The sequence below is a fragment of the Thalassophryne amazonica genome, chromosome 6 (genome assembly GCF_902500255.1).
Source record: "Thalassophryne amazonica chromosome 6, fThaAma1.1, whole genome shotgun sequence".
Taxonomy (NCBI): domain Eukaryota; kingdom Metazoa; phylum Chordata; class Actinopteri; order Batrachoidiformes; family Batrachoididae; genus Thalassophryne; species Thalassophryne amazonica.
The window spans coordinates 129,041,451-129,057,085 of record NC_047108.1 but is presented as its reverse complement, the minus strand read 5'-3'; the positions used below and the strand labels follow the sequence as shown (position 1 = coordinate 129,057,085).

General features: G+C 41.2%; 1 protein-coding gene across 1 annotated transcript in view; it reads left to right on the top strand.

The window, feature by feature from the left end:
- Nucleotides 1–11,972, top strand: part of LOC117513108 (ATP-dependent RNA helicase DDX19B-like) — a 36,543-nt gene extending 24,571 nt beyond the window's left edge. Inside the window, exons 3-10 of the mRNA XM_034173443.1 lie at nucleotides 9,276–9,368; nucleotides 9,730–9,832; nucleotides 9,913–10,027; nucleotides 10,115–10,292; nucleotides 10,380–10,617; nucleotides 10,978–11,140; nucleotides 11,212–11,403; nucleotides 11,486–11,972. Coding sequence (XP_034029334.1) covers nucleotides 9,276–9,368; nucleotides 9,730–9,832; nucleotides 9,913–10,027; nucleotides 10,115–10,292; nucleotides 10,380–10,617; nucleotides 10,978–11,140; nucleotides 11,212–11,403; nucleotides 11,486–11,547 — 1,144 coding nt within the window. The 3' untranslated portion in view covers nucleotides 11,548–11,972. The remainder of the gene's footprint in view (nucleotides 1–9,275; nucleotides 9,369–9,729; nucleotides 9,833–9,912; nucleotides 10,028–10,114; nucleotides 10,293–10,379; nucleotides 10,618–10,977; nucleotides 11,141–11,211; nucleotides 11,404–11,485) is intronic.
- The last annotated feature ends 3,663 nt before the right edge of the window (nucleotides 11,973–15,635 follow it).

Below are 15,635 nucleotides of genomic sequence, written 5' to 3'. Positions count from 1 at the left end.
TGGGCTAGGGCCCGACCACCAGGTCTGGCTCCAGGGTGGGGCCCCGGCTCCGCTGTACCGGGCGACGTCTCGGTCCTTGATTTCATACTGGTCATGGGAGCTTCTGAACTACCCTTAATCTGACCCATCCCCTAGGACCTGTTTGCCATGGGAGACCATAGCAGGGGCATGAAGCCCCCGACACCATAGCTCCTAGAATAATCCGGGTACGCAAACTCCCCCACCACGATAAGGTAGCAGTTCGAGGGGGAGATAATCTTAATAATACACTTGTATGTTTGGATCAGCAATTTCAGTTAAATATATCATATAGCAGACAAACAGATATTGACAAGTGAAATGAAGTTTCTAGGATTTACAGAACAATTAACAAGATTACCAGTGAGATAGCTTTTTGTATCCTTTCCCTAAACCATGATGTTTAACAATCTTTATTTTCAGGTCATTTGAGAGTTGTTTAGAGGCTTCCATGTTGCCACTCATTAGAAGATATGCAAAGAGGAGAAACATTTGAAATGGCCACCTTAAATACCCTTTCTCATGATTGGATTCACCTGTGTAAGGAGGTCAAGGGTCAGTGAGCTTACCAAACCAATTTTGTGTTCCAATAATTAATGCTAAATGTATTCAAATCAATAAAATGACAAGGGTGACCAAATTTATGCACCTGATTTTGTTTAAATAATTATTGCACACTTTCTGTAAATACTATAAACTTCATTTCACTTCTCAAATATCAGTGTTTGTCTGCTGTATGATATATTTAACTGAAATTTCTGACAGGAAGAAACCTCCAGCAGAACCAGGCTCAGGGAGGGGCAGTCTTCTGCTGGGACTGGTTGGGGCTGAGGGGAGAGAACCAGGAAAAAGACATGCTGTGGAAGAGAGCAGAGATCAATCACTAATGATTAAATGCAGAGTGGTGCATACAGAGCAAAAAGAGAAAGAAACACTCAGTGCATCATGGGAACCCCCCAGCAGTCTAAGTCTATAGCAGCATAACTAAGGGATGGTTCAGGGTCACCCGATCCAGCCCTAACTACAACCCCTGGCAAAAATGATGGAATCACCAGCCTCGGAGGATGTTCATTCAGTTTTTTAATTTTGTAGAAAAAAAGCAGATCACAGACATGACACAAAACTAAAGTCATTTCAAATGGCAACTTTCTGCCTTTAACAGTATAAGAAATCAGGAAAAAAAAATTGTGGCAGTTAGTAACGGTTACTTTTTTAGACCAAGCAGAGGGAAAAAAATATGGAATCACTCAATTCTGAGGAATAAATTATGGAATCATGAAAAACAAAAGAATGCTCCAACACATCACTAGTATTTTGTTGCACCACCTCTGGCTTTTATAACAGCTTGCAGTCTCTGAGGCATCGACTTAATGAGTGACAAACAGTACTCTTCATCAATCTGGCTCCAACTTTCTCTGATTGCTGTTGCCAGATCAGCTTTGCAGGTTGGAGCCTTGTCATGGACAAGACCCTATGTGTCTTTTTGCGAGGAATGTTTTCACAGTTTTTGCTCTATGGCAAGATGCATTATCATCTTGAAAAATGATTTCATCATCCCCAAACATTCTTTCAATTGATGGGATAAGAAAAGTGTCCAAAATATCAACGTAAACTTGTGCATTTATTGATGATGTAATGACAGCCATCTCCCCAGTGCCTTTACGTGACATGCAGCCCCATATCATCAATGACTGTGGAAATTTAGATGTTCTCTTCAGGCTGTCATCTTTATAAATCTCATTGGAACGGCGCCAAACAAAAGTTCCAGCATCGTCACCTTGCCCAATGCAGATTCGAGATTCATCACTGAATATGACTTTCATCCAGTCATCCACAGCCCACGATTGCTTTTCCTTAGCCCACTGTAACCTTGTTTTTTTCTGTTTAGGTGTTAATGATGGCTTTCGTTTAGCTTTTCTGTATGTAAATCCCATTTCCTTTAGGCGGTTTCTTACAGTTCGGTCACAGACGTTGACTCCAGTTTCCTCCCATTCGTTCCTCATTTGTTTTGTTGTGTATTTTCAATTTTTGAGACATATTGCTTTAAGTTTTCTGTCTTGACACTTTGATGTCTTCCTTGGTCTACCAGTATGTTTGCCTTTAATAACCTTCCCATGTTGTTTGTATTTGGTCCAGAGTTTAGACACAGCTGATTGTGAACAACCAACATCTTTTCCAACATTGCGTGATGATTTACCCTCTTTTAAGAGTTTGCTAATCCTCTCCTTTGTTTCAGTTGACATCTCTCGTGTTGGAGCCATGATTCATGTCAGTCCACTTGGTGCAACAGCTCTCCAAGGTGTGATCACTCCTTTTTAGATGCAGACTAACGAGCAGATCTGATTTGATGCAGGTGTTAGTTTTGGGGATGAAAATTTACAGGGTGATTCCATAATTTTTTCCTCAGAATTGAGAATTGTATAAGCTTTATCAGACCAAACTATGTTTAAAACAGGAGACTTTCTGAGACTACATTCACAATTATAGGATTTTAGATATGTTTAACATGAAACTGCAAGCAGGGGTGGTGGACAAGTGGTTAGTGCACTTGTTTCAATGCAGAAGGTTCCGGGTTCAAACCCCAAATCCGGCGTGAAACTTGTGCCAGTTCAACATGCAGATCCACCTTGAATCTGCTGTGGCGACCCTGAGTGAAAACAAGGGAGCAGCCGAAGGGACCTACTTAACATGAAACTGCAAAACGTAGATAAAACTGGATTTACACACTAATTCTTATTTGAGTAAGAGTGGACTACTTTCAGATGTGCTCACTGAAGGTAAAAACCTCAGCCAAAAACTACATCGATCATGCAGGCTTTTTGTACACACTTTACCTGCAGTATTACTAGTTTAACAAATATTTGGCTTTGCACAGAGATTGGGTATAAACAAAGCCTTCCAGGAGTATTACAAAAAATATGCACATCTGTTGTGTCAATACACACAAATCAAGAGGAGCTATAACAGTTTGTCTAATATAGACGCACCGAAATTGCACCCAAGTATGAGAGAACTGCAGGCCCCAATAACTGGGATGGCGGTAAAGAAAGCAGTCTCATTAATGAAGAATGGTAAATCACATGGTAATGATGGTTTCCCAGTCAAATATTATAAAGAATACATAGGTGTTACAGCCCCAATATTGTGGAAAGTATATTCACTCAAGTGGGGATGCCTCCCACTTTTAATGAAGCCTTGATGACATTAATCACCAAAAGCAGATGGGGACACAACTGATCCCTCAAATGTTAGACTAATAAACCTGCTCAATTTAGATTACCAAATATTGACAAAAATCTTAGCATTAAGATTACAACAGGTACAGGGTGACCCCCCCCCCCAAAAAAAAACAGAACCCATAAAAAGTGTAATAATTGGAGACTCGGAATTGGAGACTCGGCTCCGCACCTTGGAAAATCCTACAGCTAGCCAGGCCCCTGTAGTCGGTGCGGACCAAGGTAGCTTAGCCGCCGTTAGTTCCCCTCCAGCAGATCCCGAGCAGCCGGGAAAGCAGGCCGACTGGGTGACTGTGAGGAGGAAGCGTAGTCTTAAACAGAAGCCCCGTGTACACCGCCAACCCGTTCACATCTCTAACCGTTTTTCCCCACTCGGCGACACACCGGCCGTGGAACAAACTCTGGTTATTGGCGACTCTGTTTTGAGAAATGTGAAGTTAGCGACACCAGCAACCATAGTCAGTTGTCTTCCAGGGGCCAGAGCAGCCGACCTTGAAGGAAATTTGAAACTGCTGGCTAAGGCTAAGCGTAAATTTGGTAAGATTGTAATTCACGTCGGCAGTAATGACACCCGGTTACGCCAATCGGAGGTCACTAAAATTAATATTGAATCGGTGTGTAACTTTGCAAAAACAATGTCGGACTCTGTAGTTTTCTCTGGGCCCCTCCCCAATCGGACCGGGAGTAACATGTTTAGCCGCATGTTCTCCCTGAATTGCTGGCTGTCTGAGTGGTGTCCAAAAAATGAGGTGGGCTTCATAGATAATTGGCAAAGCTTCTGGGGAAAACCTGGTCTTGTTAGGAGAGACGGCATCCATCCCACTTTGGATGGAGCAGCTCTCATTTCTAGAAATCTGGCCAATTTTCTTAAATCCTCCAAACCGTGACTATCCAGGGTTGGGACCAGGAAGCAGAGTTGTAGTCTTACACACCTCTCTGCAGCTTCCCTCCCCCTGCCATCCCCTCAATACCCCATCCCCGTAGAGACGGTGCCTGCTCCCAGACCACCAACAACCAGCAAAAATCTATTTAAGCATAAAAATTCGAAAAGAAAAAATAATATAGCACCTTCAACTGCACCAGACTAAAACAGTTAAATGTGGTCTATTAAACATTAGGTCTCTCTCTTCTAAGTCCCTGTTAGTAAATGATATAATAATTGATCAACATATTGATTTATTCTGCCTTACAGAAACCTGGTTACAGCAGGATGAATGTTAGTTTAAATGAGTCAACACCCCCGAGTCACACTAACTGCCAGAACGCTCGTACCACGGGCCGAGGCGGAGGATTAGCAGCAATCTTCCACTCCAGCTTATTAATTAATCAAAAACCCAGACAGAGCTTTAATTCATTTGAAAGCTTGACTCTTAGTCTTGGAAGTCCCAAAACAGTTTTATTTGTTATCTATCGTCCACCTGGTCGTTACTGTGAGTTTCCCTGTGAATTTTCGGACATTTTGTCTGACTTAGTGCTTAGCTCAGATAAGATAATTATAGTGGGCGATTTTAACATCCACACAGATGCTGAGAATGACACCCTCAACGCTGCATTTAATCTGTTGTTAGACTCGATTGGCTTTGCTCAAAATGTAAATGAGTCCACCCACCACTTTAACCATACTTTAGATCTTGTTCTGACTTATGGTATGGAAATTGAAGACTTAACAGTATTCCCTGAAAACCCCCTTCTGTCTGATCATTTCTTAATAACATTTACATTTACTCTGATGGACTACCCAGCAGTGGGGAATAAGTTTCATTACAGTAGAAGTCTTTCAGAAAGTGCTGTAACTAGGTTTAAGGATATGATTCCTTTATGTTCTCCAATGCCATATACCAACACAGGGCAGAGTAGCTACCTAAACTCTGTGAGTGAGATAGATTATCTCGTCAATAGTTTTACTTCCTCATTGAGCACAACTTTGGATGCTGTAGCTCCTCTGAAAAAGAGAGCCTTAAATCAGAAGTGCCTGACTTCGTGGTATAACTCACAAACTCGCAGCTTAAAGCAGATAACCCGTAAGTTGGAGAGGAAATGGCGTCTCACTAATTTATAAGATCTTCACTTATCCTGGAAAAAGAGTCTGTTGCTCTATAAAAAAGCCCTCCGTAAAGCTAGGACATCTTACTACTCATCACTAATTGAAGAAAATAAGAACAACCCCAGGTTTCTTTTCAGCACTGTAGCCAGGCTGACAAAGAGTCAGAGCTCTATTGAGCCAAGTATTCCTTTTAACTTGAACTAGTAATGACTTCATGACTTTCTTTGCTAATAAAATTTTAACTATTAGAGAAAAAATTGCTCATAACCATCCCAAAAACATATCTTTCTCTTTGGCTGCTTTCAGTGATGCCGGTATTTGGTTAGACTCTTTGTCCGATTCTTCTGAGTTATTTTCATTAGTTACTTCCTCCAAACTATCAACATGTCTATTAGACCCCATTCCTAGGAAGCCCTACCATTATTTAATGCTTCGATCTTAAATATAATCAATCTATCTTTATTAGTTGGCTATGTACCACAGGCTTTTAAGGTGGCAGTAATTAAACCATTACTTAAAAAGCCATCACTTGACCCAACTATGTGAGCTAATTATAGGCCAATCTCCAACCTTCCTTTTCTCTCAAAAATTCTTGAAAGGGTAGTTGTAAAACAGCTAACTGATCATCTGCAGAGGAATGGTCTATTTGAAGAGTTTCAGTCAGGTTTTAGAATTCATCATAGTACAGAAACAGCATTAGTGAAGGTTACAAATGATCTTCTTATGACCTCAGACAGTGGACTCATCGCTGTGCTTGTTCTGTTAGACCTCAGTGTTGCTTTTGATACTGTTGACCATAAAATTTTATTACAGAGATTGGAGCATGCCATAGGTATTAAAGGCGCTGCGCTGCGGTGGTTTGAATCATATTTATCTAATAGACTACAATTTGTTCATGTAAATGGGGAATCTTCTTCACAGACTAAGGTTAATTATGGAGTTCCACAAGGTTCTGTGCTAGGACCAATTTTATTCACTGTGAGAAATCTTGGAGTCATTTTTGATCAGGATATGTCATTCAATGCGCATATTAAGCAAATATGTAGGAATTACTACAGTCAGATTCATGGTTGTGCGATGGGGTCTCCGGTATCCCACATTGTGGCCAATCTGTACATGGAGCGAGTGGAGAAGACAGCCTTGATGTCTTTCACAGGCATCTCTCCCAGTCACTGGTTCAGATATGTTGATGACACATGGGTCAAAATCAAGCAACAGCAAGTTGAGGACTTTACAGAACACATCAACTCGGTGGACGCCAATATCAAGTTCACACATGAGGATGCCAGAAACAACCATTTAGCCTTCTTGGACTGCGATGTTACGATTGGAGAGAACAGGCAGCTCCAGACAGGGGTTTACAGAAAACCAACTCACACTGACCAATATCTGCTCTTTGGCTCAAACCACCCCCTTGAACACAAGCTTGGGGTGATCAGGATGCTTCAACACAGAGCCCTACAGGTGCCCACAACTGCAGAGGGAAGGGCTAAAGAACGTGTCTGGAAAGCCCTCACAGTATGTGGGTACCCACGATGGTCCCTGGACAAAGTGCAGAAGTCCCAGAGAACAAAGAGACCAGATAGACAGGAGACGGAGACAAGAAGAAGAGTGTGTCTCCCTTATTTAGCAGGAGTAGGGGAAAAACTACAGAGGATCTTCAGACAGCACAAAATCCCAGTTTACTTTAAACCGGTTAACACCTTGAGACAGAAATTAGTTCACCCTAAGGACATGATCCCTAGTTACAAACAGAGCAATGTAGTGTATTCTATCAGATGTCAGGAAAACTGTAACGAACACTACATAGGTGAAACGAAGCAACCTTTACACAAAAGGCTATACCAGCACCGCAGAGAGGGCGCCAGTGGACCTCAGTCTGCGGTTCACCTCCACCTTAAAGACACTAACCACACGTTTGAGGACAAGGAAGTTAAAATATTAGCCAGAGAGAAGAAATGGTTTGAGAGTGGGGTCAAGGAGGCATTTTTTGTGAAACGTTTGAAACCCAGCGTTAACCAGGGAGGGGGTCTGAGACACACTTTATCCCCTGTTTACAATGTGGTTCTCAGGTCAAAGGAGTTTCAGTCTCTTGTTCATGGTAATGAGTCATTCACGTCATCAAGGGAGCCATCAGAAAGGCATCCATCCCATCATTAGAGGGACAGCTGTCCTGCCATTAGGAGGGTGCTAACTAGAGCACAATAGTTGCTAATTAGAGCTATTGTTTAGTCACTAGCCTATAGCGGTCTGCCTCTCAGTAGGAGGGGTCTGGTTAGGTTTAGAACTCCAGCTTTTGTTGGCTTCTGTTTTATTCTTCTCTACAAGAGTCAGACAGAAGTCAGACTTCCAGAGCAAGAATTTTAGCTGAGGAAGCTTCTGCTATTTGAAGCGAAACGTCCTCGCGTCAAGCAACCCAGTCCAGTCGAAGATTCAGGCTTCTCTACTACAAATATGTAGGACTGCTTTTTTGCATTTGTGCAATATCTCTAAAATTAGAAAGGTCTTGTCTCAGAGTGATGCTGAAAAACTAATTCATGCATTTATTTCCTCTAGGCTGGACTATTGTAATTCATTATTATCAGGTTGTCCTAAAACTTCCCTGAAAAGCCTTCAGTTAATTCAAAATGCTGCAGCTAGAGTACTGACAGGGACTAGAAGGAGAGAGCATATCTCACCCATATTGGCCTCTCTTCATTGGCTTCCTGTTAATTCTAGAATAGAATTTAAAATTCTTCTTCTTACTTATAAGGTTTTGAATAATCAGGTCCCATCTTGTCTTAGGGACCTCATAGTACCATATCACCCCAATAGAGCGCTTCGCTCTCAGACTGCAGGCTTACTTGTAGTTCCTAGGGTTTGTAAGAGTAGAATGGGAGGCAGAGCCTTCAGCTTTCAGGCTCCTCTCCTGTGGAACCAGCTCCCAATTCAGATCAGGGAGACAGACACCCTCTCTACTTTTAAGATTAGGCTTAAAACTTTCCTTTTTGCTAAAGCTTATAGTTAGGGCTGGATCAGGTGACCCTGAACCATCCCTTAGTTATGCTGCTATAGACTTAGACTGCTGGGGGGTTCCCATGATGCATTGTTTCTTTCTCTTTTTGCTCTGTATGCACCACTCTGCATTTAATCATTAGTGATTGATCTCTGCTCTCTTCCACAGCATGTCTTTTTCCTGATTCTCTCCCCTCAGCCCCAACCAGTCCCAGCAGAAGACTGCCCCTCCCTGAGCCTGGTTCTGCTGGAGGTTTCTTCCTGTTAAAAGGGAGTTTTTCCTTCCCACTGTCGCCAAGTGCTTGCTCACAGGGGGTTGTTTTGACCGTTGGGGTTTTTCCGTAATTATTGTATGGCCTTGCCTTACAATATAAAGCGCCTTGGGGCAACTGTTTGTTGTGATTTGGCACTATATAAATAAAATTGATTTGATTAATAAATCCTACAAAGGTCCACTTTGTAGGAAATTTCAGTTTATTTTCATTTATATAGCGCCATATCACAACAGAGTTGCCTCAAGGCGCTTCACACAAGTAAGGTCCAATCTTACCAACCACCAGAGCAACAGTGGTAAGTAAAAACTCTCTCTGAGGAAGAAACCTCAAGCAGACCAGACTCAAAGGGGTGACCCTCTGCTTGGGCCATGATACAAACATAAATTACAGAACAATTCACGGACAAATATACAAGAAATGCTGTTGGCGCACAGGACAACTGGACAGGACAACAGGAAAACCATTCTTATACAGCCTCGGTGTAGACGAAGGCTCTCAACACAACAGAAATTGCAGTAATGCTTGGACGTTTTTATTGCTATAACAGAAAACATTTCACTTCAACCATGACCAGTGTTGGTGGATTTTCCCGGCATGGCCCACTTTTTGTAATCAGCTGATACAATTATGACAACCGTGGTGCTTGCTGTCACACTGTTGCTATGTTAATTCACATGATATGATTTTTGATTTTGTTACATTTAACAGGAAACCAGATCTGCTCAAGGGTGTGTACAACATGGGTTTCAACAAACCGTCCAGAATCCAGGAGAATGCTTTACCCCTGATGCTAGCTGAGCCGTGAGTTTCTCAGTTTTCTTCATGGCTGTACAAGAAGAAGAACATGGTCTACATGCTTAAATGATCAGACTAATCTCAAAAGGCTTGAACATTTCTTTTTGTGGCTGTTCACACACAGCATGAGTTGTTAAACCATTCCTAAAATTCTTTCCATGGCAAGAATAGAAATGTCTAGTTACAGCACCTACAGGGACTCTGCCACAGTGTGACCTACAACAGTGTCTTAGAAACTGTCATCACATTAATCTGCCACATTTCATTAATGGGTTCTCTATTTGGCGTGACACTGTAAACTCTTATTTTATTTTTTTTATTTATTTATTTTTGTTCTTCCACTGCTTAGTTATGTATGTATTTTCAGACCCCAGAATCTGATTGCCCAGGCACAGTCTGGCACAGGTAAAACAGCTGCATTCTGTTTGGCAATGCTCAGCCGTGTGAATCCAGCCAATAAGTGGACTCAGGTAAGCAAGAACAAGTCTGTACCACACTGTCAGTCATTCTTATCAAACCTCTGGTTCTGACTTGTCATTTCTAATTTCAGTGCCTTTGCATTGCACCAACATATGAGCTTGCTCTGCAGATTGGGCAAGTAATTGAGAAAATGGGAAGGTTTTGTCCTGATGTGAAACTTGCCTACGCTATTCGAGGAAACAGGCGTAAGAACAACTTAAACACATTTAAATAGAACGGTGTAGACTATGATATGTAGTGTGTCACTATATAACTTTTTGGGTTCCTTTTAGTGGAGCGAAACACAAGGTTGCAGCAGCAAATTGTGGTGGGAACACCGGGCACAGTTCTGGACTGGTGCACTAAGTACAAGCATATCGATCCCAAGAAGATTAATGTGTTTGTCCTGGACGAGGCTGACGTTATGATAGACACACAAGGCCATCAGGACCAGAGCATTCGCATCCACAGGTGGACAACACACTGCTCCCTTCTAATATTTTAAAATCTTTGTCAACATCGTAGGGTCTTTTCTCATTCTTTTCTCTTCTCATGCAGACTTATGTCACAGGACTGTCAGATGCTCCTGCTTTCCGCGACCTTTGAAGACTCTGTGTGGCGCTTTGCAGAGAGGGTGGTGCCTGACCCAAACATTATCAAGCTGAGGCGTGAAGAGGAGACGCTGGATACCATCAAGCAGTTCTATGTGGTCTGCGGGGACAAAGAGGAGAAGTTCACAGTGCTCTGCAACCTGTATGCGAGTCTTACCATTGCCCAGGCAGTCATCTTCTGCCATGTAAGCTAGCTGTGGTAGCCATCTGTAGTATGCTGTTGCACCACACTAACAAGCTGACATTTGTTTTCCATGCAGTGTGTGTGTGTGTATGACATTTGTTAAAGGTATGGTTTAAGTAAATTTATTCATCAATTTTGCTCTGAACACTCATCTTTGATATCAATTGCTCTTCTTTGATTGCTGTTAGTGATTCTGACCTTTGACCTTGATGATCTTTTTTTTTTTTACTTGCCACAACCTAAAGGTCATTCATCCAAAACTGACAATAACATAATCATCTAATTAAAGGTGATATTTTCTTCCGTTTCTTCACCTTTTACTAGCATCAGCAGTTCAGTTTAACAAAAACCTCTTCTTCAGACTCGCCATATGACGAATTGGCTGTCAGAACAGCTGAGCGTAAATGGCCACCAGGTGGCAGTACTGAGTGGGGAACTGACTGTGGAGCAGAGAGCTGCTGTCATCCATCGCTTTAGGAAAGGCATTGAGAAGGTTCTCGTGACCACAAATGTGTGCGCCAGAGGTAAGGCGTTTTAAGAGATAACTGCCTGTGTGAGCTCGCAGAACATCAGTGTTGGGTTTTGTTCCTAACAGGCATCGACATAGAGCAGGTGTCCGTTGTGGTTAACTTTGACCTGCCAGTCAACAGGGATGGAAATGCTGACAACGAGACGTACCTTCACAGGATTGGTCGCACCGGACGCTTTGGCAAACGAGGGTTTGCCATCAACATGATTGACAGTCCACAAAGCATGGATATTATCCATCAAATCGAGACCCATTTCGGTACGTTTGCCTTTCAGTTTGACAGGTTGTATGTCACTGATTATTTTCACCCAAACACGATTATTTTTTTTCTTTCTTATAGAAAGAAAAATTCTGAAGCTTGATGCTCATGATCTTGACCAGCTGGAGAAGCTGATGGGTTGAGATGCTTTGATGGACATTTTGTCTTGTAGTTGATGTTAACTTCAGAATTGAGCATTTTCAGACTTTTGTTTGCATTTTCTTGTTTACAGAATACAGGCATGTATGTACTTGTTTACTATGTAAATCTGTTGTATTGCAGTAGTGTTTGCATATGTTTTGAATTGCAGTGATTAGTTTGGTACTGACCACTTAAGCTTTGGAATGTCTGAAACTTGAAGCTGGTGTTGAACACTGTTTAAGGTTTATATTAGTATTGCTCAATGGATGCTTTGCTGATGTTTGATTTTGTGACACTATCAGTGTGACTAATTAATAGTACATCTATACATGTGTCTTAAGTTGTTTGCATAGTTTGAATTTAAGGATCTTGTTGATGTTTTAACACGCATGTCTCATGCTCTGTTTCTGTTTGGACAATACATAATAAATCTAAGGGGAAAAAAGTACATTACATTTCAGAGGCTGTATTGATTGACCTTGCACTAAAAAAAATTAATTATACAGTTCATTAAAAAAATGCTGAAACAGGTTATAAACCTCCTTATTTCTTGCTAGACGATAGAAATAGAAGAGAAAGCTGTGGAAGTTCTGTCTGCAAACACATTTGTCCATTTATGTCCCTGTAACTCATGAAAATAGCTTTTCTCCATTATTAAGGCTTAGTTCATCTACCAAACAAAACATATCTCTTAATGGTCTGCTTTTGTGTTGATTTTATTCCTGTGCTTGAATGGAAGATGAATGTTCCATTCAACGAGGCAACATTCACCTTTCATTGAATGAAATATTCTTTCCAATGCAAAAATAAAAAACATTCGTTATTTCTTTTATATAACACCTAAAACACATCCTTGTCATTTTATTAATTTATAAACAAGAGCAAAGGGACTTAAATTTTTCTGTGTCACTGCTCCTTTGAGATCAAGAGGTTCTAAATGGCCCAACACAAACTTTTTAACTAACAGTCCAGTCCAAAATTGTTCTTGGTCAACTTGCAAAAACAGCCAAATCCAAAATTGTGTACGGACTGCCATCTGCTTTCCTCAGTCCAGTGAAAAATTGACAGAAATCCATTGAGTGGTTCTACTTCAGCTAGAGACATCCCAGCGAATACTGAAAATGCCCCCAGACGGCTTACGATGTACTGGATTTTTGTGTGTGTGTGTGTGTGTGTGTGTGTGTGTGTGTGTGTGTGTGTGTGTGTGTGTGTGTGTGTGTGTGTGTGTGTGTGTGTGTGTGTGTGTTAGAAGAATGAGCACCGTCAGTAAGCTCCTTTCAGATTGCCATCTGTCACCAAAACAAACCCCATGTTTGTTTTCAACGAAGCACGGTCACCGTGCCAAAGTGATCAAAGTGTGCAATGGTGCAAAACGTATGGAACCAAAATTGCATGATGAATGGAACAAAATAGCAAGTGGGATGAATGATCTACAGTGAGGAAAATAAGTATTTGAACACCCTGTGGTTTTGCAAGTTCTCCCACTTAGAAATCATGGAGGGGTCTGAAATTTTCATCTTAGGTGCATGTCCACTGTGAGAGACATAATCTAAAAATAAAATAAAAATCTGGAAATCACAATGTATGATTTTTTTTAAATAATTTATTTGTATGTTGCTGCTGCAAATAAGTATTTGAACACCTACCAACCAGCAAGAATTCTCTCTCACACAGACCTGTTAATTTTTCTTTAAGAAGCCCTCTTATTCTGCACTCTTTACCTGTATTAATTGCACCTGTTTTTGTTACCTGTATAAAAGACATCTGTTCACACACTCAATCACACTCCAACCTGTCCACCATAGCCAAGACCAAAGAGCTGTCTAAGGACACCAGGGACAAAACTGTAGACCTGCACAAGGCTGGGATGGACTACAGGACAACAGGCAAGCAGCTTGGTAGAAGACAACAACTGTTATGATTATTTATTAGAAAGTGGAAGAAACACAAGATGACTGTCAATCTCCCTCGGTCTGGGATTCCATGCAAGATCTCACTTTGTGGGGTAAGGATGATTCTGAGAAAGCACAGGAGGACCTGGTCAATGACCTGAAGAGAGCTGGGACCACAGTCACAAAGATTACATTAGTAACACATGATGCTGTCATGGTTTAAAATCCTGCAGGGCAGCAATGTCCCCCTGCTCAAGCCAGCACATGTCCAGGCCTGTTTGAAGTTCACCAGTGACCATCTGGATGATCCAGAGGAGGCATAGGAGAAGGCCATGTGGTCAGATGAGACCAGAATAGAGCTTTTTGGAATCAACTCCACTTACCATGTTTAGAGGATGAGAAGAACCCCAAAAAAACCATCCCAACCGTGAAGCATGGGGGTGGAAACATCATACTCTGGGGGTGCTCTTCTGCAAAGGGGACAGGACGACTGTACTGTATTGAAGGGAGGATGGATGGGGTCATGTATTGCGAGATTTTGACAACCTCCCTCCCTCAGTAAGAGCATTGAAGATGGGTCATGGCTGGGTCTTCAGCATGACAATGACCCCAAACACAGTCAGGGCAACTAAGGAGGGGCTCCGTAAGAAGCATTTCAAGGTCCTGGAGTGGCCTGGCCAGTCTCCAGACCTGAACTCAATAGAAAATCTTTGGAGGGAGCTAAAACTCCAAACCTGACAGACCTAGAGAAGATCTGTATGGCGGAGTAGATCAAAATCCCTGCTGCAGTGTGTGAAAACCTGGTGAAAAACTACAGGAAACGTTTGACCTCTGTAATTGCAAACAAAGGCTACTGTACCAAATATTAACATGGATTTTCACAGGTGTTCAAATACTTATTTGCAGCAGTAACATACAAATAAATTATTAAAAAAATCATACATTGTGATTTCCAATTTTTTTTTTTTTTTTTTTTTTTTTTTTTTTTTTTTTTTTAAAGATTGTCTCTCACAGTGGACATGCACTTAAGATGAAAATTTCAGGCCCCTCCATGATTTCTAAGTGGGAGAACTTGCAAAACCACAGGGTGTGACATACAAACCACCAATCAAATGACAAAGATCTATTTAGGCATTATAGAACTCAAGTTTGTAAACAACTCCTGTATATGCAATAATTAAAAGTAAATGGAATTACTTACTTTGGGCTGTAAATTTAAGGCAGTGAAATCTAATATATAAAAAAGTTGGTTGTGCGTGTGTGTTCGCTGTGCACAGCCACAGTAAATATGCCTCCCAAGAAGAGAGGGGCGTTAGGTCATGTAACCCCACATGCTAAATGGATGAAATGTAAAAGTTGGGGAAACATCTGCAGAAATACTAACATTGTATATCCCACAGCATTGCAGTGATATGACATGCCGTCACCTTTTTATCATCATTCACTTGAGTCTCATGAATGTCACAAATTGCTTTATGACAATTAATAACATACACACAATGCAATGCAACTTTATACAAATAATGAATGTTTGAGTTCAATGGTACGAATATTTCATGAGGTGAAAGCTGGAACAAACCATTCAACAAGTCGAAGCTGAGTTGAATGGTTTGTTCCAGCTTTCACTGAATTAAATCATACCATTGAACTCATAAACATTCATTATTTGTTTTATAAAACGGCTAAAATAGATCCTTTTCATTTGATATTTTATTAATTTATAAACAACAGAAAAGGGACTTACATTTTAAAAATGAGGTGGGCTTCATAGATAATTGGCAAAGCTTCTGGGGAAAACCTGGTCTTGTTAGGAGAGACGGCATCCATCCCACTTTGGATGGAGCAGCTCTCATTTCTAGAAATCTGGCCAATTTTCTTAAGTCCTCCAAACCGTGACTATCCAGGGTTGGGACCAGGAAGCAGAGTTGTAGTCTTACACACCTCTCTGCAGCTTCTCTCCCCCTGCCATCCCCCCAATACCCCATCCCCGTAGAGACGGTGTCTGCTCCCAGACCACCAATAACCAGCAAAAATCTATTTAAGCATAAAAATTCAAAAAGAAAAAATAATATAGCACCTTCAACTGCACCACAGACTAAAACAGTTAAATGTGGTCTATTAAACATTAGGTCTCTCTCTTCTAAGTCCCTGTTGGTAAATGATATAATAATTGATCAACATATTGATTTATTCTGCCT